At 48.7% G+C, this 20,797-nt stretch overlaps 2 protein-coding genes across 2 annotated transcripts; both read left to right on the forward strand.

Annotated features, from left to right (window-relative positions):
* The first annotated feature begins 679 nt into the window (after positions 1-679).
* Positions 680-6,864, forward strand: LOC113928394 (proproteinase E-like). The gene is made up of 8 exons (XM_027604284.1): positions 680-722; positions 1,835-1,920; positions 3,000-3,097; positions 3,220-3,354; positions 4,485-4,621; positions 5,001-5,143; positions 5,751-5,903; positions 6,782-6,864. The coding sequence occupies exons 1-8, from the start codon at positions 680-682 to the stop codon at positions 6,797-6,799; spliced, it is 813 nt and encodes a 270-aa protein (XP_027460085.1). The 3' UTR covers positions 6,800-6,864.
* A 6,901-nt stretch (positions 6,865-13,765) lies between these two features.
* On the forward strand, positions 13,766-18,200 carry LOC113914103 (SCAN domain-containing protein 1-like). The gene is made up of 2 exons (XM_027578973.1): positions 13,766-13,922; positions 17,265-18,200. The coding sequence occupies exon 2, from the start codon at positions 17,297-17,299 to the stop codon at positions 17,747-17,749; it is 453 nt and encodes a 150-aa protein (XP_027434774.1). The 5' UTR covers positions 13,766-13,922; positions 17,265-17,296; the 3' UTR covers positions 17,750-18,200.
* The last annotated feature ends 2,597 nt before the right edge of the window (positions 18,201-20,797 follow it).

A 20,797-nucleotide genomic window follows, 5' to 3' on the forward strand; every position in this document is an offset into this window, starting at 1 on the left:
TATTTCTGAAGCTGGGTGGTGAGAATAAAGGTATTTATTTTACTGTTATTTTTTAAACTACACACACACACACACACACACACACACACACACACCAAGTAGTCTTTATTTCTTTTTATTGATTTGTCATTGTCTCCCCACTAGACTCAAGCTCTAGGGGAGCTGGGACCATGTCTCGTTCATGGCTCCATCCCCCAGAACATCCTGATATGGACAAAGCACTCAACAATTTTTTTTTTTTTGGAGGTGGATCCTAATATAGCTCCTGACTTAGAGATGAGAAACCTGAGGTTCAGAGAGGTTAGGCCATGCGCCCAAGGATGAAGAGCCTAGAGGGGCAGAGCTGTAGGAGTTGAACCCACATCTGGCCACTTCCAGAGCCCATGTTTTCTCCTGGAAGACCTTGGCTTGTTCCGATGAGAACTTTCCTTCCGCCTCCCCTGTTATCAGCTGACCATTCAGTGCGACCTGTGTGGCCACAGGTTGGTGGGAACCTTGGGTCTTGCTGTTGGCTGTCACCCCGCCATGGGCAGGAGGCGGGGGCCATGGCCTTGGACCATGAGAGAGCTGGCGTTCCACCACCTGTTCTGGGAATGGGGCCCAATCTGCCTCCCCATCCGCCTTCTGCCCTATATTAGAGCCGCAGGCTATGTGTGTCTTTCCTGTCGTCTCAAGGCTCATGATGCTCCAGCTGCTCAGTTCGCTCCTATTTGTGGCCCTTGGTAAGACCCCAGCCTGTGCTGCACTGGGTCAGGGACCCTTGAAATCTGTCACCCACCCTGAGTCTCATGAACCCAACACCTGGCTCCACAGGAGGAGATCTCAGCTTGTACCCGGGCATGATTGTGGGGGTTCAGCTTGGTGCTGGGGCAGGACAATGGCGGAGGAGCCATGGATGGAACAGCTCAGGAGAAAAGACTGGAGTACCCAAAGCACTGTGGTGGGACTCCTCGTTTGGGGGCAGTAAAGAAAATCTGGTTGTGAAGAGTTTGGGCTCTGTGGTTAGAGGGCTTGTGTTGGAATTTCTGTTCCTCTGCTTAACCCTCCAACGCTCCTCTTCCTCCCCCTACCCCACTCCATATCCTGTGGAAAAGGCTAGCCTCTATAGCCTTTTCCTAGTCTCTCCGCCATATTATAATCCAGCTCAGGGCCACCTCCTCCAAGCAGCCTCCCTTGACTGACAGTAATAGTAACAGATAATGTTTATTGAGTGCTTACTATATGCCAGAGAATGCTAAGGATTTTTTCTCATATTATCTCTTGTAATCCTTGTAATCCTGTATATGTATCTTTTATAATCCTTTTCTTACATTATCTCTCATAATGTAAGAGTGCTTACTATATGCCACGGAATGCTCAGGATTTTTTTTTTAATTATTTCTTGTAACAGACCCATATGATCAGTATTATTAGTATCCCCATTTTACAGATGGAGAAACTGACCCTCAGAGAAGTAAAGTAGTCCACGCTAGAAGCAGGGGCAGAGCTGTATTTTGAACACAGGCGGTCTTATTCCAAAGCCATCACTTTTCATGACAATTAGCTATCACTTCTCAAGGGCTCGCTGGGCACCAGGCACTGTTCTAAGTGCATCAGCTCCTTCAATCCTGCTGTGGAAGGAGGTCACATCTCCATTCCTAGCCTCCTGGGACTCTGGAAACCCCTGGTCTAGTCCAAATGCTCACTGATCATACGTGGCTACAAAGGTCCAGGGAGGGGAAAGAGCTTACGCCGGGTCATGCCAGCGTGTGGTGCATCTAGAACTGAGACCCAGGCCTCTTCTTTGTTTTGGGGGGACTCTCTGGCTGACTGATGTCTCTGCTCTCCCTTCCAGCCTCGGGCTGTGGCCGACCTTCCCGCCAGCCCTCCGCCCGCGTTGTCAATGGTGAGGATGCAGTCCCCTACAGCTGGCCTTGGCAGGTAAGAGCAATACGAGTGGCCCTATTTCTCACCATGGGCTCTGCACCCTCTTCTGACTGCAAAGCATTCAGTCTTGACTCCACTGCTTTGCTTCCAGTATCCTTTTCAGCTTCCAAAGACCAGGAGACTCTTAGACAGTCGACTTCACATGGAAGTCTTATCCACCCAATCCGTAACCCTCCCTGGGCTGTTGGCAAATCAGAAGTGGAATCTGGGGAGAAGGCAATGTTTATTTGGTGCACGAATAGTGGAAATTTAGGCACTGTTTTGGGGAGGGAGATTTGGGGGTAGACATTTCTAGACTCCTCGAATTATACAACAAGGCCACAAGGTCTGAGAGCACTAAAGGAAAGAAGGGCTTTATAGAGGTCGGTGGGGCACAGGGGGCTAGACGCACACAGTAGCCACCAGCCACATGTGTTTGTTTAACTTTAAATTAATTAAAATAAAATAATGTTAAAATTCAGTTGCTCAATGCTAGCCACATTTCAAATTCTCAATAGCCACATACGGCTAGTGGCTACCATATTGGACAGCCAAGATATAGAGCCTTTCCATCATCACAGAAAGTTCTGTCGGGGGGCGCCTGGGTGGCTCAGTCAGTTAAGCGGCTGCCTTCAGTTCAGGTCATGATCCTAAGGTCCTGGGATCAAGTCCCGCATCGGGCTACCTGCTCAGCGGAGAGTCTGCTTCTCCCTCTGCCCCTCCCCCCCCTTAGGCTCTCTCTGTCTCTCTCGCAAAAATAAATGAATAAATTCTTGAAAAAGAAAAGAAAGTTCTATTGGATGGTGTTGGTCTACAGCAGGGGTCAGCTAACTTGTTCTGTAAAGGACCAGAGAGTAATAGTTTAGCTTTTGTCAACCATATGGTTTCTATTGCATGACTTAACTCTTTGTGGTAGTGTGAAAGCAGCCATAGATGATATAGTCCTGTAGGTGGAACACTGCACATTTCTGGAGGATGCCATTCTGTGTGAATGATGCCCTCTAGAGTTGTATAGTGCACAACCTATACAGCCGTGAATATCAGCCCTTATTGGGGGCCCAGACCACTTAGGCTCCTCCCTCCCTTGCCACCAGGTCTCCCTGCAGTACAAGAAAAATGGAGCCTTCTACCACACCTGTGGCGGCAGCCTTATCGCCCCCGACTGGGTCATGACTGCAGGCCACTGCATCTCGTAAATTCTTTTGCTTGCCCCTGTCTCTGCATGAGAACCAGGAGGGCTGGGTCAGTGGGTGGCTGTGGGAGGGGAGGGATGCTAGCCAGTCAGGCCTAGACTGACCTAACTTCCATTGGCAGGAACTCCTTGACCTACCAGGTGGTGTTGGGCGAGTATAACCGGGTTGAGGATGAGGGCTCCGAACAGGTGATCCCCATCAATGCCGGGGACCTCTTCGTGCATCCACTCTGGAACTCCAACTGCGTAGCCTGTGGGTGAGTGAATGCTTAGGTCTAGGACCCAGAGGTTACTGGTCCCCTCGTGACTCAAAGATGATTCTGAGGAAACTCCCAGGAACAGTGGGGCTGGGTCCAGCATCTTGGGCCCTGGTCCTACACACTGAGGGTCAGAGCCAGGAGAGCCTTTAAGGACCATCTACACAAAACCTCTCTCCTTGTGGAAGGACAGCAGGGCCCCAGGAGGGCCAGGAACTCCCCCAAGTCCACCTGGCTAGTTGACTTGAACCCGGGACATCTCTGGCATCCCCTTTCCCAAATCCAAGGGTTCTTCCATTCAATCAAACTTTATCCAGTGCATCCTGGGTTCCCGGCACTGTGGGCGAAGGGAGGAGCACCATACTGAAAGTCAAGCTCCAGCAGTAAGTTGCTGTGTGGCTTGGGCAAGTCACTGCCTTCTGGGGCCTCAATTATACCATATGTCATGGTGACCTTCTGGGTTTCCTGGGTGGTTTGAAGGTCAGGGAGGGGATCACTGGGTAAGAACACTAAAGCAGGGCTTCCTAAGGCCCTCAAGCATGTGCAAAATTATGTGTCTGCGTGGCTCAGCGTTTTTTCTGGTGAACGTCAAAGAAGGGTGCAGAACCCCTGAAAGTGCAGGGCAGGAGAGAGGGGCCATGATGATCATGAACTTGACCCATCCTCATGGGACTCCTGGGGTACTTGAAAAGGAAAGGGGACCCAGGTGAAATGACTTGAGTGACAAGCAAGCAGATGAAGACTGACAGCAGGGGTTCTCGAAGTGTGGTCCGTAGGCCAGCAGCATCAGCATCACCTGGGACCCTGTTAGAAATGTGAATCCTCACGCCCCCTGAGCCGTGGGGTGGGACAGCAACCTATCTTTCAGGAGACCTCCACGATCCTGACACAGTTGAAGTGTGCAAACCTTGGTGTAAGAGCTGAGGACAGCTAGGAAGGCCAAGGGTCAGCGTGGGCGCAAGGGGGGTGGGGGAGGTTCTCAGCCCTAAAAACACATGCGATTCAGAAGGGAAGGAGCGGGGAGGACATCCCGGAGGTGAACTCCCTGCAGCTAAGGCTGGAAGGTGGGGCTTGGTCTGGCTGGAGAACCAGGCTTCCCTGACGCTTCCTGACTCCTTCCTCCTCCCCAGCAATGACATCGCCCTCATCAAGCTCTCACGCAGCGCCCAACTGGGAGATGCCGTCCAGCTCGCCTGCCTCCCGCCCGCTGGGGACATCCTGCCCAACGGGGCGCCCTGCTACATCAGCGGCTGGGGCCGGCTCTCCAGTGCGTGCTGACACTTCCTGCCAGCCCCAGGGACTGTGGGCAGGAAGACGGGGCCTGGGGGTGGGGGTGGGGACTGAACAACCGGGATGGGTCCTTGCACTGGCCTCCTATTCCTCCTCCAGGAGCACCTCTCCCCCCATCTGCCCAGACACCAGTGTGTTCAATTGAGCATTTTGTAGTGTCTCCTGCGTGCCAGGTGCTGGGGATGTTATGGTGGACAAAGCAGGCAGACCCTCTGGTGGGAGGAGAGTCCCCATCAGCCTAGAAGAGTTGCCTTCCCCAACCCCCCACCCCACTCTGAGGCTCCCAGGCCTACTCGCAGGCCCCAGCCCAAGGCTGCACGCCCATGCCACCCCACTGAGCACCGTGTCTCCCACAGCTGGTGGGCCACTCCCAGACAAGCTGCAGCAGGCCCTGCTGCCCGTGGTGGACTATGAGCACTGCTCCAAGCGGGACTGGTGGGGCAGCTCCTTGAAGAAGAGCATGGTGTGCGCCGGCGGGGATCTTGTCTCTGGGTGCAACGTGAGTCAGCTCGGAGTGCAGGGCCCGGGGGGGACCTCGCCATCTGCCTATAGGAGGCAGATGAGAAATCCTACCTGCTTGCCCCATTCAGCCTGCAGACCAGGCAGGACTTGGAGGGAGTCAGTGTGGTCCAGACACACCACCCTGGCCTCTGGCTTCTGGTCCCAGCTCACACTGGCCTGACCTGGAGCAAATCGCTTGACCAGGTCCTCGGGCTTCCCCTGAAGCCCTGCAAGGGATACTGACACCATGATCTCTCAAGTCACCTTCAACTGTGTGGTCCTGAAGTTATGATAAAACAGTACTATCATTGCATTAGAAGTGAAGAGGGTTAATAATAGGATAACTGGCTGTAGTAATAATAATGGGAACTACCATTTATCGATTGCTTCCTCTCTGCTAGGTGCTGGGCTAAGAGCATATATTTATTATCACACTTCATTCTCATAAGATCCTGTAGGACAGATCTTAGTCCCCATCCCAAACAAGCCAACTGGGGCTTAGAGAGGTCAAGTCACCCAGGGGGTTCTCAAAACCCCCACGGTGAGAACCAATTCCTGCTGTCTCAGAAATGGCTCAGCTCCCCACCGCTATCTGACCATTCTAGGGTGACTCTGGAGGACCCCTCAACTGTCCCACAGCAGATGGCTCCTGGCAGGTCCACGGTGTGACAAGCTTTGTATCTGCCTTCGGCTGCAACACCATCAAGAAGCCCACAGTGTTCACACGAGTCTCGGCCTTCAATGACTGGATCGAGGAGGTGAGCGGGAGAGGGCGAGCGGGAGGCCCGCATGCCAGGCTGGGTGAGAACAGCAGATCCTGAGGAGGAGCTGAAAGGATCTCAGAAGGTCAGGAACAGAGGGGCCCTCAGAGGGCTTTGGGGGTGTTTTCTGCTGCGGTGTGTCCCCAGCAACTTCCATGGCTTCTGGATGGAGCTTTGAACCACGGCTGAATTGCCTTATTTCAGCAAGTGTTTAGGAAATGTCTTCTTTGGTCCAGGTCTTTTCCTGTCCTGAAAGATAGAGTGATGTGTGAAAGGGCAGCCTTGTGGGGAAGAGATGATTAAATGAGCGATAATCGGGCGCCTGGGTGGCTCAGATGGTTAAGCGTCTGCCTTCGGCTCAGGTCATGATCCCAGGGTCCTGGGATCGAGTCCCGTATCGGGCTCCCTGCTCAGTGCAGAGCCTGCTTCTCCCTCTCCCTCTGCCATTCCCTCTGCTTGTGCTCTTCTATCTCTCTCTCTGTCAAATAAATAAAATCTTTAAAAAAAAATAATAAATGAGCAATAATCATGAAATGTGGGGGGAGCTATGACTGGGACGCTCAGGCCCCAGTGAAAGAGTTAACCTTATCTGGGAATGAGTGGTCAGGGAGGGTTAATAGTGTGCGTGATAACAGTAATAGCCACCATTTATAAACTACTTAAACATCTTTAGTTAATAGTGTCATCAACTGCCCGCATGAGTACTATGATTACATCCCATTATACAGATGAGGAAACTGAGGCTCAGAGAGGTCAAGTCACTCTCTCAGGGTCACACAGCTGATGAGTGGCATGGCTGGAAATCGAACTCAGTTCCATATGGCTTCAGAATCTGCTCCTAACCAGATTATTCTGGGTCTCTCCACTTTTTCTAGGTCATGTCAAGCCACTAGAACCAAGGCCTCGGTGGCAGTGCTGATCCACATTCTTTGTAAAAAATAAAGATCTCTCAGAAAATCCCACCATGAGTCTCTCTTTCTTTGACTCACCTGTTCACTTCCAGGCTGTTCCTAAAATTGGAGATCTGATATGTAAGAGGTGAGACCAGATTCAACCCTCTCATGAGAATGAGAAAAACATGAGGCCCTGAGAGAAGAGAGGACTTGCTATCAAGCCACCAACAGTCCCCTGGGACGTGCCTGGGACTGGGAGGAGTGCCCAGGACACAGAACTTGCTGTGGTGAATGTAGGAGAGTCCCAAGAAGTTGGTCATCCTATATAGCCACACACAACCTTTGGCTTTTCAGTGCAGGCGTGAAAGCATGGTAGAGTCTGCAGACAAACTGACCCTGCCAGCCCCTCGGGAGGCTTGTGGTGGCGTGGCAAGGGCCACGTGTTTTCTGCTTCCATTGATGGGCTAGGGAAGGAAGGCTGTGGTCATTCACTCATTCATTCAACAAGCATCCATTCCTTGTTCCTGAGGAGGGCTCAGAGAGGGAGGACAACATGGTTCCTGCCCTGAAACAGCTCATTATTCAGATAGAAATGAGCATATCATTCATTAAACATTTACAAGGCACCTTCTTTGTGGCAAGTTCAGAGCTGGGAGTACAGATGTGAGAACAGCGTTGGGAGCCCCTGCTGCGGCCAGGAGCAGACACACACTCAGAGGCACACACAATGTCACAAACAGGGTCGGAGCCCACTGAGCTATTGTTGAGGTCCAAAAGATTGCTGCCCTCCAGCCAAGAGCAACATAAAAACAACTGAATTCCTTTACTTGGGTTCCTCCTGGGTACCATGAAAGCAAACAGGAACCCAGCAAGGATATACATTTATAATTTTTTTTAAAGATTTTATTTATTTATTTGACAGAGAGAGAGAGAGAGAGAGCACAAGCAGGGGGAGCGGCAGGCAGAGGGAGAAGCAGGCTCCCCGCTGAGCAGGGAGCCTGATGCGGGACTCCATCCCAGGACCCCGGGATCATGACCTGAGCCCAAGGCAGACGCCCAACTGACTGAGCCACCCAGGCGCCCCACGTTTATCATTTTTAATATTACTCTTGCCCCATTGCCCCTCCTCTTAAAAATTGTACTTTTAGTTTTAAAAAGTTTAAAAAGATACAGCATGGGGAATAACATAAGAGACACCCATGTAGCCTCCCTCCAGCATTAACAAAGTCCACATTTTTACTTCATATTTTCTAAAAGAATAACTACATTACTAAGGTGGAGGCTCCTTTGTACGCAGAGGACATCATCTTGGCTGTGGGGTTGTTCACCCAGTAATACTCGTTTCCCTTTGGGGCACATAGCAGGATCATTCTTGCCTGCCCCGGTGAAGGGTTTGGCCATGTGGCTCTCTCTGGCCAAGGTGAAGATTTGAGAGGTGGGACCATTTGCAGAGCTCTCTTTCCCTGTGCCATGGCAAGGGGTGGCTACAGGTCAGCCTGGTCCCAGAGTGAGGACATGTGGAGCAGGGCCTCGGGTGCCCCCTAATGGACATGTGGCACAAGCAAGAAATAAACTCTTGTTATAGAGGCCACTAAGACTTGGGGTGTTTGTTACAGTGGCATTGACCTAACTTATCCTTACTAATTAAATGAATTGGGCATTTATCCTTCCACTCCATGCCGTTATATATATTTTTAATCACATCTATAATATCCATAAACAACGTATTACATTGTTTTGGTTTTTAAAAGTACACGCATGGTGGGGCGCCTGGGTGACACAGTGGGTTAAGCATCTGCTTTCGGCTCAGGTCATGATCTCAAGGTCCTGGGATCGAGCCCCACGTTGGGCTCCCTGCTCAGCAGGGTGTCTGCTTCTCCCTCTCCCTCTGCTTCTCCCCCTGCTCGTGCTCTCTCTCAAATAAATAAATAAAATCTTAAAAAAAAAAAGTGCAGTCATGGCTTCATGCTGTATGTATTATTCCGCAACCTGGTTCTTTCACCCAACATTGTCTCTGGAGGTCTCCCCACGCTACTTTATATATCTCTAGCTCACTGCTGCGAGTTTTGAAGAGTATCCTATCGCACAACACTATTTACTTATCCTTTCCCCCCTCCGGATGGACATTCACAGCAGGGCCAATTTTTCATGATTACAAATAGTGCTTCAGTGAATGTCCTTGGACTTATCTCCAGGTACAAATGTGTGAGAGTTTCTCTAGGATATATTCCAAGAAATGGAGTTTATCACGGGGGAGGGTGTGCTCATTTTCAACTTCACCAATTGCCAAGTTGCTCTCCAAAGTGATTACAGCAACAATACTTAGTAAAATTTTCCTTCTTTTTTCTTTTCCCAACCACCTTCCCCACGCATTACAACTGACTCCCCACTTTTCTCCATAACCACTCCTGGACTCTCAACCCTCCGCCATGGAAACTCTCCTCCAGCCCATACCCCCCACTCCAGCTCCTACAAAAGCCCAAGAACTGGTCTCGCAAGGCCCGAGTGAGGATAAGGGAGGAAATAATTCAAGCAGAGCAGAGACCTCTGCAGCACAAGGGTGTGGGGGAGGATGAGAGAACTTCTGGAAACAGCATAAGATCATCATTCATGTAGAGTCAGACGGATAGTGCCAGGTGACATGTAACAGGTGTTCTCAGACCACAGCAGGCCACTATTTCTTCCCAGTGGGTCAGGGAAGGACCCTTGGACAGTTTCCTGAGATAGTGTTGGAATAAAGGGCAGTAAGACCTGTAAAATTCAAACTTGTGGCTGGGTGGTAGACCCTCAGGGGCCCTCCACCCAGCCTCAGAGGGAGGCTAACTGCTGACACCCTCCTCACAGGTGGGCAACAGGGAGTTAGGAAATCTTGCTTAAAAGTGTCAACAATTTGATCAGTAATTCAGTGTTATTTATTTATTTATTTATTTGACAGCGAGAGAGGGAACACAAGCAGGGGGAGTGGGAGAGGGAGAAGCAGGCCTCCTGCTGAGCAGGGAGCCCGATGTGGGACTTGATCCCAGGACCCTGGGAACATGACCCGAGCTGAAGGCAGACGCCCAACGACTGAGCCACCCAGGCGCCCCTTCAGTGTTCTTTTTTTAATCTCCAAGTCTTGATGCTTCAAATCTTTTAAAAACCATATAGTCAATAATTTAATTTTCTTAAAAGATTTTATTTATTTGAGAGAGAGAGAGAGACAGCACAAGCAGGGGGAGGGGCAGAGGGACAGGGAGAAGCAGACTCCCCACTATGCATGTGGGGCTCGATCCCAGGACACTGGGACCATGACCCGAGCCGAAGGCAGACGCTTAACACACTGAGCCACCCAGGTGCCCCAATAATTTAATTTTTTGAGTAATCATTAGAGTGTGAATGCCAACAATTTTTTTTTGTTTTCTAAATCATGAAGAAAATCTACCTTTTGAAAAAGCACAATGTCAACACTATTTTTTTATAATTTTTTATTTTTATTTTTTAAAGCTTTTATTTATTTATTTGACAGAGAGAGACACAGCAAGAGAGGGAACACAAGCAGGGGGAGCGGGAGAGGGAGAAGCAGGCTCTCCGCGGAGCACGGAGCCCGATGTGGGACTCAATCCCAGGACCCTGGGACCATGACCTGAGCCGAAGGCAGATGCTTAACAATGGAGCCACCCAGGCACCCTATTTTTTTAATAATTTTTTAAAGATTTTATTTATTTATTTGAGAGAGGGAAAGTGAGTGAGAGAAAGCATGAGCGGGGAGAGAGGCAGACTCCCCGCTGAGCAGGGAGCCCCATGCAACTGGATTCCAGGCCCCTGGGATCATGATTTGAGCTAAAGGCAGATGCTTAACTGACTGAACCACCCAGGAGCCCCATCAACACTTTTTTTTTTTAAAGATTTTATTTATTTATTTGAGAAAGAGAGAGAGAGAGAGAGAGAGAGAGAACATGAGAGGGGAGAGAGTCAGAGGGAGAAGCAGACTCCCCACTGAGCAGGGAGCCCAATGTGGGACTCGATCCTAGGACTCCAGGATCATGACCTGAGCTGAAGGCAGTTGCTCAACCAAGTGAGCCACCCAGGCGCCCCGCCCCATCAACACTTTAATTCCCTTCAGAATATAAAGGATCAGTGCTGTGTTGCCTTCTCCTTAATCACAAGGTGTCAATAATTTTGTTCTCATTTAAAACTAATTAACATGTCAATAATTTTTTTAATCTTAAAAGAGTCAACAATTCCATTTTCCATTCCTTTTTCATTAACATTCATATTGGCTGCATTTTACGAACTTCCCCTTTGGGAGATTTTAAACCACCACCCACATCATTCCCTCATCTCTCACACAGCTATTGCTATCTTCTTGGTATGCCTCCTTCCACTTCCTTTTCTTTACGTTCAGAAAACCCATCAACAGTTAGATCAATGGGCATAGAGAGCAGCTATGGGTATTCTGTGGCAGGCATGGACAGAGGAAAATGACCCCAACTTGGGCCAGGCCCTTGATGATCTGGGAATCTGGCTGGGAATCTGATAGGTACACCCAAGCAGGGGTGGAGGCTTGACTTGGTATTCTAATAAGGCCTAGAGTGATGTGGGGCCTAAGAAGCTGGAGTCACTTTGGAATGGGAAGATTTGAGCTCTAGATGGCCCTTACATCCAGACGATTGAGGCATCAAGCGATTCCTATCAAATGTGACTCTGTCACACCTTGTTTTGTCAATGAACACCAAAGGCATAGTTCTGAGAAACTGTTTGAGATCATGTCAGTGAGATGAAAAATTCCACTCTTGTCCAGTGGGTCAGAGCCAGATTTGGATTACCAAGCCAGATGCAGAGTTTCCAATGAAAGGTTTTTGGACACGACAGTCCATATTTATCTTAACTTTGTGGTATCCAAGGATACAGGACAATGAGTCTACTTCTCATCTCAAACTAGATGCTAACCCCTTTCTACAGGGCCAGGTTTGCCTTGAGCCTATCAACACTGCTTCATTTCAATTTCACCTAAATTCCAATCTTCCCTCAAATCCTACAGTAACCCTGTTTCTTCCTTTATTTCATGAGACACCCATGGTTTCTCTGGGTGCTTCCTACATCAAGTTAATAATCCTAACTTTGTTAAACTACACCTGTGTCCCTCATGGTCTTTACCAGGTGGGTATTATCATGAAATTCAAGCCTTCTTTGTTAATTCATTCACTCATTGATTCATTCGATAAATGTCTATCCAGCCTATGCTCAGTTTTAGTTGCCAGAGACATGGTGATGGGATAATCAAGGTCTTTGGCCCTGTGGCCACTGCTCTGAGTGAGTGAGATAGAAAATAAACAGATAATAACAATACAGAGTAACAGGCTACAAAGGGACTGCATGGAAGCCTTTAGAAGGAGGTGGGGGACAAGAGTAAAGGCTGCTCGAGAGAGGCTCCATCTGAACTGGAACCTGGATGAACATATGTTAGGAAAGGGCACCACAAGCAGAGATCACCAAAGAGGTGAAGACGAACTTCTTGGGTTTGCAAAATAACTAGAAGGCCAGTGTGCCTGGAGCAGAGTGAGTGAATAAGAGGGTGGGGAAAGATGAGGAATGTGGGGCAAAGCACAAAGCTTACATTTTTATCCTGAATGATATGATAACCTTACACAGAGCCACAACATAAATACTTTTCATATAAATTTATAAACCTTTAAATTTGGAGCTGCTCTGGGACCTAAAGCACTGCCCTGTCTCCCAACCCCACCCCACCCCAGCAGTCTTCTGAAGCATTCCTGAGGAACCTAAGAATTGGATGGGGGTGGGGCGAATGCAACTAGAAGTCCCTAATGTAGTCCAACCCTCTCACTTTACAGATGGGGAAACCAAGGCTGAGAGGAGGCGAAAGGTGGAAACTGCCCTGCAAGAGTGAGCGCGAGAAGGACCACAGTCACTAGTGGAGGTAGGACTAAGGGCACCGCAAGGAGCTTTGGTTATCCAACCATCAGCTGGAGTATCTGCCAATCTAGAGGTTTACTGACCGGCAGTGGCAGTGTAGACAAAAGGCACATCTTCTCTTCCCCAGGGACATTGGCTGGGGGTGAGGTGGGGTGGAGTGGTGGGTGTGGGAGGTTAGGGTGGAGGGTAGGGAGGGTTGGGACAACCCAGCAGGGGTCTTTGGAAGTGCCCCTCTTAATTCCTTAGCCTGTCCCATTTAGATAGGGCCAATGGGTGGAGAGACAGCTGGGCCACCTGAACGCCTTTCCCTAGGCCAAGTCCCTTCCCCTGCAGTGTTATGAGCAAGGACATAGAAGGGCTGCCTCGGTTAGCATCTTTGCACTTCCTCTCACAGACTGTGCTATTTTAACATGTGTGCTCCTGACTCAAATCCAAGCTAAACCCAGCCTCAACCAGCAAAGCGTGACTTCAAATCTTCAGTTCTTAACCATCAGCGATTGGAAAGTCTTGGGGAAAAGCACACAGGGCTAAGATTGAGCCTTCCATACACAGGACAGACAGTCTGTCAAACCCACGTGGACACATGCCCACTTCCATCTGGGTACACCGAGGCAGGGATACTTTAAATAGACCGTGCCCACTGCCTCCCATGGAGTGATTCCACGGGGCGCCACACAGGACCACTGTTTCCCAACAGCAGCCACCCAGCCCTCTATTCTGGTTTCTCTCCTCTGGTGCAAAGGCTCAAGGGTGTAACCTCAGGGTGGGGCGCTGAGTCAGCAGCGGGCGCGCTCCTGGAGCGTCTCAATTCCCGCTTCGACCTCTTTCCACTTTGCAGCTGGGCAAACTGCGGCTTAAAAAAAAATCAGCGAACTTCCCCGAAGCGGAGAAGCTACCTAGGCGGTACCAACAGCTCCGCACGGTAGAAAGAACTGAGGACTGAGGAAGGCCCAAAGCCCACCACGGGTTAAAACCACGAAGCTGCGAAGAACCGCCAAGGCCTAGAGAGGCCCCGCCCCACTCCACCCTGTTTCCCCCTTCACTTCCAACTTCCGGGCGGGGCGCCACTTCCGGTTCCGGCGGCGGGCTACAAAGCTCTGCGCCGGATAGTTGGTTTCCTTTTTTCGGAGTTGGTTTGAGGCTTCGAGTCGGCTCGCGAGGCGCCCCCGCCCCGTTCCCTCCACCCTCCGAGGTGGCAGCTGCGCAGGTGAACACCCCCTCCCTCCTTCCCTCCATCCCTTCCAACCGCCTCTCTTTTCCCGGCGCACGATCTGTGGGAGCGGGGCCCCGCGGCGGCGGTGGCGGTGGCGGCCGCCCTCGTAGTGGAGAAGCCCTACACGGGGACTCTGCGGGCCGCTCGGGCTGGCGTGGCCTTGGATTTCGCTTCAGCCCGGGAGGAGGACGTCCTGGCCTGGAGCCTCAGAAGCCTTTTTCCGGTCCGACCTAGGCCCTCGGAGCCGCGCCCATATGGTGGGAGGAGCCCGGCTCAGTTCGCCGCCTAGACGCCGGGAATTTTCTACCCAGCTGGGTGCTCCCACCACCTCCTGGTCTTGTGACCTTGGGCAAATCCCCTTTCGTCAAGCCTTAGTTTGTTTGTGAATGGAAATGACAGTAACTGTCCTACTGCGTTATCGGGAGGATTGGGTGAGGGAAAGCTTCCGCGGAGCGTCTGGCGTGTACAACTGAAAAAATAGCATCGGCTGCTGCTGTTGTTAATAAGACAGCTGGGGCGGTAGAGAGTCGTATTGAAAGTTTTAACTAGAGTGTCTGAGAGGATCACATAGAAGAGTGGAAAACGCTCAGCACAGTGTCAGCTAGGAAGTAAGTGCTCAGTAAGTCGGCATTATTAATGGATGAGGGTAAGCATTGTGCCTGGTCATTGGTCTTCTAAAACTGTTAGGATTTATACACTGGGCGAATCGTGGAGTTGGTCCATCTTTCAGATCCAGTCTTGAGAACTGGCCTCCTGACAATTGAGACTATTAGAAGTCGGGGTTGTAAAGACCTCGGGCTAGGAGCTAGAAGAATTAATAAAAGGGTGTTTTCCTAAGTGTGTTAGGGGCTTTTCACCCAGAAAGGTTTTGGTCAGGAGGAGAATGTTTGCTTCCTCTTGAATTAGGAAAGTAATACATAGTTGTAGTTAAAAAGAAAGCAATATAGAAAGATGGAATGAAAAATGTTTCTTCTGTCCCTGCCCCTCAAAAGTAAATACAATTGAAGGTAGTGTTTGTGGATAGATCTGGTCATACATGTTTGTGTATGTATTTTAATTTCCCCAGGTGGGATCATATTACACATAGTGATCTGCCACTTAGGTGGTGATGTGTTATGGACGTCTGTATCAGCGCTCACAGGCTGAGTTCATGCTTCATAAGGCTGCACTTAATTCCGCTGAATGGCTGACAATACTTTAATTATTTCCCTGTTGATGGTCACTTAGGTTGTTCCCAGGATTTTGCTTTCTCACTTTCATCCAGCCTTTCCTTGACTAAATATTTCCTTTTTCTCCAAGGCACCCCTGAGTTAGGGGATATTTTGCTTTGGGCTTCATCACTCTAGTGACAGCTTACTTTTGGGGAAGAGTACATGCTGTTGATTGAGCAAAAACCCAGATAATATGAGAAGAATAAGTGTATTCCAAGAATACCCAAATTGCAGGGTCTGGAATCAATTCAAGATTTCTAGAAAATGGGTCATGAAACATTGAAGAGGTGACTAGGAGCTGAGTACTAGTTAATGCAAGGTAGCTGGTCAGTGTTGGTGATTGTTGGCCTCTGTCATTTGTTACCCAGGAAACAGATTTGAGACAGTCTCTGAGGTGGGAGGGATTTTATTTTTTTTTTATTTATTTTTTTTAAACAATCTTTTTCTTTTTTTTAATTTTTTTTTAAGATTTTATTTATTTATTTGAGAGAGAGAGAATGAGAGATAGAGAGCACGAGAGGGAAGAGGGTCAGAGGGAGAAGCAGACTCCCTGCTGAGCAAGGAGCCCGATGTGGGACTCGATTCCGGGACTCCAGGATCATGACCCGAGCCGAAGGCAGTCGCTTAACCAACTGAGCCACCCAGGCGCCCGAGGTGGGAGGGATTTTAAATGTCAACACTACTGCTTTATGGACTAGGGAGGAATTTAGTTCTTGGGGGAGGGGGTTTGTCAATGAAAAAAAGAGATGGTCTTTGGAAACTGACCACATCATAGTGGTTGTACTCTTTGATTGGACATACCCTGAGGTGGAAATTAATTTAGTCATTTCTGACTGTCACTTGAAGTCTCTCTGTCTCTCTCTTTTTTAATAACATAGATTGTGGTTTTCCTATATGTAACCTTTCTCTTGGACTGGGGCCCTAACCCAAATGAAGCAAAGCCTTTTTTTTCTGGCATTTTACAGGTATTTAGTGTGCCCCTCCTCCTCTTCCTCACTACAGCTGGTTTGCTAATCCTAGAGCTGACAAGCATCCAGAGTTGGACGTGTATGCTACTAGGATTCTGACTAGTTCAGTTTCCCGTATACTGATAGAGGAACTTAGAGATTTTATTTATTTGGGAGAGGGAGAGAGAGCACGCGTGCACGCACATACCTGCGAGCAAGGGGAGGGGTGGGGGGGGCTCCCGCAGACTCCATGCTGAGCGTGGAGCTCATGACCTGCAGCTGAAATCAAGAGTCAGACCTCAACCAGCTGAGCCACCCAGGCGGCCCTGATTAGACTGATTAGAGGAACTTAGGATCTTGATCTTAACATAGAGGCTTTTCTATTCTTTTTTGTGAAGAGGGGGTTTAGGTTTAACCCTGATGGTAGCTCATAAGTACTTTTTATTTTAATTATTTTTAAAGATTTTATTTATTTGAGTGAGCAAGGGAGCAGGAGCAATAGGTGGGGGGAGGGGAAGAGGGAGAAGCAGGATCCCTGCTGAGCAGGGAGCCTGACCTGGGGCTCGATCCCAGGACCCTGAGATCATGACCTGAGCCCAAGGCAGATGCTTAACTGACTGAGCCACCCAGGGGCACCCCCTAAAGTACTTTGTAACACTTGTTATTCTTTCATCATGAAAGAGATGGGGTTAGAAAAGACAGTAGATGTCAATGAACAGACCTTTATCTCTTAAATTTTAGTACTTCCTCATAACTTGCTTTTGGATATACACAACTCCATAAAAGACATTGGAGGAAGCAAACACCTGTGATTTTAAAGATTTCCCATCATGTGCATACATAGTTTTTTGTTTTAACATAATGTAAAATACTTTGCAATGCAGGGAAGATGGATGAAAGATTCTCTAGAAGATTCTCTGGTTAGCGAGGCCAGCGTTCTTCATTCTTTCTACTTTGAGAGTCTACATTCTTCATTTTGGTAAACTGCTGACCCATTTTCTCAATTGTGTCAATTGATCCAGAGGAAACAAAAATAGAATTTCTAATAGCTTTATTAAGAAACCCTGTTAAGACTGGAATGCTGATGGAACTTGGGTCTGGATCAGATCCATGAGGTCAAGGTGGTTTTAACAGTCTCTGGTCTGTTTCTGCTGAGCCTGTCTTTTCTCTGTGTTTAGGAGTCTGCAGCCTCCTTTTCCAGAGTTCCAGAATGGAGACTGAAGGGTACCTAGAAACACAAAGAAATAGAGAAGTCCAGAATGATAAAATGAGGCCACCGTCAAATGAGATGATGGCTGAGGAGCCAGAAGTTGTCCTAATATCGGCTCCCCAGGTCCAGGCTCCACGAGAGCCTTCTGGGCTTCCAGCAGAGAGCCTCGATGAAGATTCTCTTGAAGACCTTGAGACCATGCCACGAAGGAATCCTCCTAACGCGGCAGCCTCCAGGCAGAGGTTCCGGAAATTCCGCTATGAGGATGCAGCTGGTCCCAGGGATGTCCTGAGACATCTCCAGGAGCTTGCTGGACAGTGGCTGAGACCCGATATTCACACAAAGGAGCAGATTGTGGAGATGCTGGTGCAGGAGCAGTTCCAGGCCGTCCTGCCGGAGGAGCTGAGAGCTCGGGCCCAGAGATGTCAGCCTGGGGTCAGAATCACTGGCTAAGTCCTGTCACAGGGTTCTTGCTCAGCCTACATGTGAGAAGTAACCAAACGTTCTCTTTGTTGCAAGAGCCAACAACGGTCATGGGGAAATGTGAACCTCGGGTTTTTTTTTTAGCTTGCCTTTAACTAGTTGTAATAAGAATCCATCAGAACCCATGTTTGGACCTCTCTCTGGCTGAGGCAGCTCTAATTCTGGGACTGAGCTCCAGAAAGAGCTTCTGTTAGGACCTTCGTGTTAGGACAATCAGCCTGTTGCTTGTTTTTGCTCTGCTGAATGCCTCCTTTTTTGCACTTTCTGACATGCTTTAATATATTGTTATGTATCCAAAGAGGTAATTGCTTCAACTTTCAGAATTCTTGATTCTTGCGGTGGTGGCATGAATGGAAGCTTCTGTAACCCCACCGGTAACTCAGATGTCCTTGAAATATTAAAGTTTGGTCCTTAATCACAATGTCCTGTGGTGATTTACCTTTTTAGCTTTTACTCAGCATTTGAGAAAGTTGAGATGATTATCAGGAGTAGACGTGAGCTAGAGATAAGATGGGAACAGGCCGGGCCTTTGTGTGCGGTCAGAATTTAAATTCAAACCTGAGAAGGGGATAAAACAGGGTCCACAGAGGTAAGTAACTCTTAGATCTGTTTGATTTTTCTTTCCCTGTTTCCATGGCCCTGGGTCCATAGTGTGTTCTCTTGTCTCCCCCGCAAGAGAACTCGCTAAAGCCATTTGACCATTCTCTGCTGCTCTTCCTGAAACAGGTCACTCTGGCTTTCTGTGTGTGGGGACCTGTGCTTTGGGTGACCGCTGAGACAGAGCAGTTGTAGCTGTGGTTGCGCCTGGCAAAGAGCAAACAGCAGCTGCTTTTCCTCAGCGTGGCCCAGTCTCGAGGAACCATTCTGCCTCTGTGGCCTGGCTCTTGGATTTGTGCATCTGCTTCTGTAACCATATGCTGCCAATTCAGAAACTAATCTTTGGGAGAGGGATTGGTTAGCTCCAAGCTGGAACTCCTGTTTATTCTGCTGGTGTGTTAATACTTCCTGTGCCTTCGGAACTGGTCTAGATGCTAGGATACAAATACAAAACCCAGTATAAAGGAGGAGTGTATAGTTTTTGAAGAGAGAGGAAGATGTTGAGTTCTATGGGTACCATCACCAGTAAAACTAGTCTTCCTTTTGGTATCTGATTTTGAGATAGCACTAAGAAAACACATACTTTTTTTTTTTTTAAAGATTTTATTTGACAGAGACAGTGAGAGCAGGAATACAAGCAGGGGGAGTGGGGGAGGGAGAAGCAGGCTTCCCGCGGAGCAGGGAGCCCGATGTGGGACTCGATCCCAGGACCCTGGGATCATGACCTGAGCCGAAGGCAGACGCTTAACGACTGAGCCACCCAGGCGCCCAGAAAACGCATACATCTTAAGATTTTATTTATTTGAGAGAAAACACGAGCAGGGGTAGGGGCAGTGGGAGAGGGAGAGGGACAAGCAGACCTCCCCACTGCTGAGTACAGAGCCTGATGTGAGGCTCAATCCCAGGACCCTGAGATAATGACCTGAGCTAACGTCAGACGTTTAATGGAGCCACCCAGGCACCCCAAAAACACAGTTCCTATTAAAAAAACAATACATTAAACGCAGAGGAGAGAGGAAATAGCCAAGTTAGGTGAGATTTTAATTGAACTTGAGTGGGAGATCACTGGACAGAATCCTACCTTGAGTGGAAGTGGGAATGCTTGGGGAATAGCAAACATACGGAAGGGTGAAGTGTGCGCCCTTTCTTAACTAGGTTAAACTTTTTAAAACCTTTTATTTTTTAAAGATTTTATTTTATTTATTTGACAGCACAAGCAGGGAGAGGGAGAGGGAGAAGCAGGCTCCCCGTTGAGCAAGGAGCCTGACGTGGACTGGATCCCAGGGCCTTGGGATCATGACCTGAGCTGAAGGCAGATGCTTAAGCGTCTGAGCCACCCAGGCACACCTAAAACCATTTTATTTTAAAGATTTTATTTTTTATGAAGTCATCCCTACAGACCCCATGGGGGCCTCAACCTCACAACCCTGAGATCAAGAGTCATAGTCTGACTGAGCCATCCAGGTGCCCCATAGGTGAAGATTTTCTATTCCTAACTCTGAGAGTAAAATTTAACAGTGGCAAAGGAGTTAGTGACCGTGGGAGGGTCAGAGTATCTCTAATACTTCTGTTTGTTCAGAGCATTATGAAGGTATTTCCTTTAGTCTGCAAAGATCAGGAACTCCTGGTGTTAAGAATTTCCTGACCTGTACCAGTTTCTTAGCTGCTTCGATGATCTGGAATATAGTGTGCAAGTAAAGGAGCCAACTTTCCAGGTGGACCCGAAAGTTAACCACCTTAGGGATTTTATGGTTTGATAACGGAGGTGTCCTGAGTTGAGTGAACTTAGCACAGATTTTCTCAACATGGGCAATTTGGAGCCAGAGAATACTCTTTCATGGAGGCTTGTCTTGTGCATTATAGGATGTTTAGCAGCATCCCTAGTCTCTCCTCACCAGATTCCAGTAGCACCCTACTGATGAGACAACCAAAAATGTCTCCCGACATTGCCAAACATTCCTTGGGGGCAAATTAGCCTTTAGTTGAGAACTACTGATTTAGAGTTCATCGGAGATATGCCACAGATTACCTTTGGATCCCTGGTCTCTTAATGTTGAGTTCAGAAAGCTATAGGAAAAGTGGTATAAGTTGGGCTTCATACTGGAGTCTCTGGCTGGATCAGTTGGTAGAGCGTGTGACTTAATCTCAGGGTCATGACTTCAAGCCACATTTTGGGCATGGAGCCTACTTAAAATGTTAAAAAATTGGGTTTCAGGGCGCCTGGGTGGCTCAGTTGGTTAAGCGACTGCCTTCAGCTCAGGTCATGATCCTGGAGTCCCTGGATCGAGACCTGCATCGGGCTCCCTGCTGAGCAGGGAGTCTGCTTCTCCCTCTGACCCTCCCCCCTCTCATATGGCCTTTCTCTCTCTCTCTCTCTCTCATTCTCTCTCTTTCAAATGAATAAATAAATCTTTAAAAAAA

This window comes from Zalophus californianus, chromosome 4 (assembly GCF_009762305.2).
Source record: "Zalophus californianus isolate mZalCal1 chromosome 4, mZalCal1.pri.v2, whole genome shotgun sequence".
Classification (NCBI taxonomy): Eukaryota; Metazoa; Chordata; class Mammalia; order Carnivora; family Otariidae; genus Zalophus; species Zalophus californianus.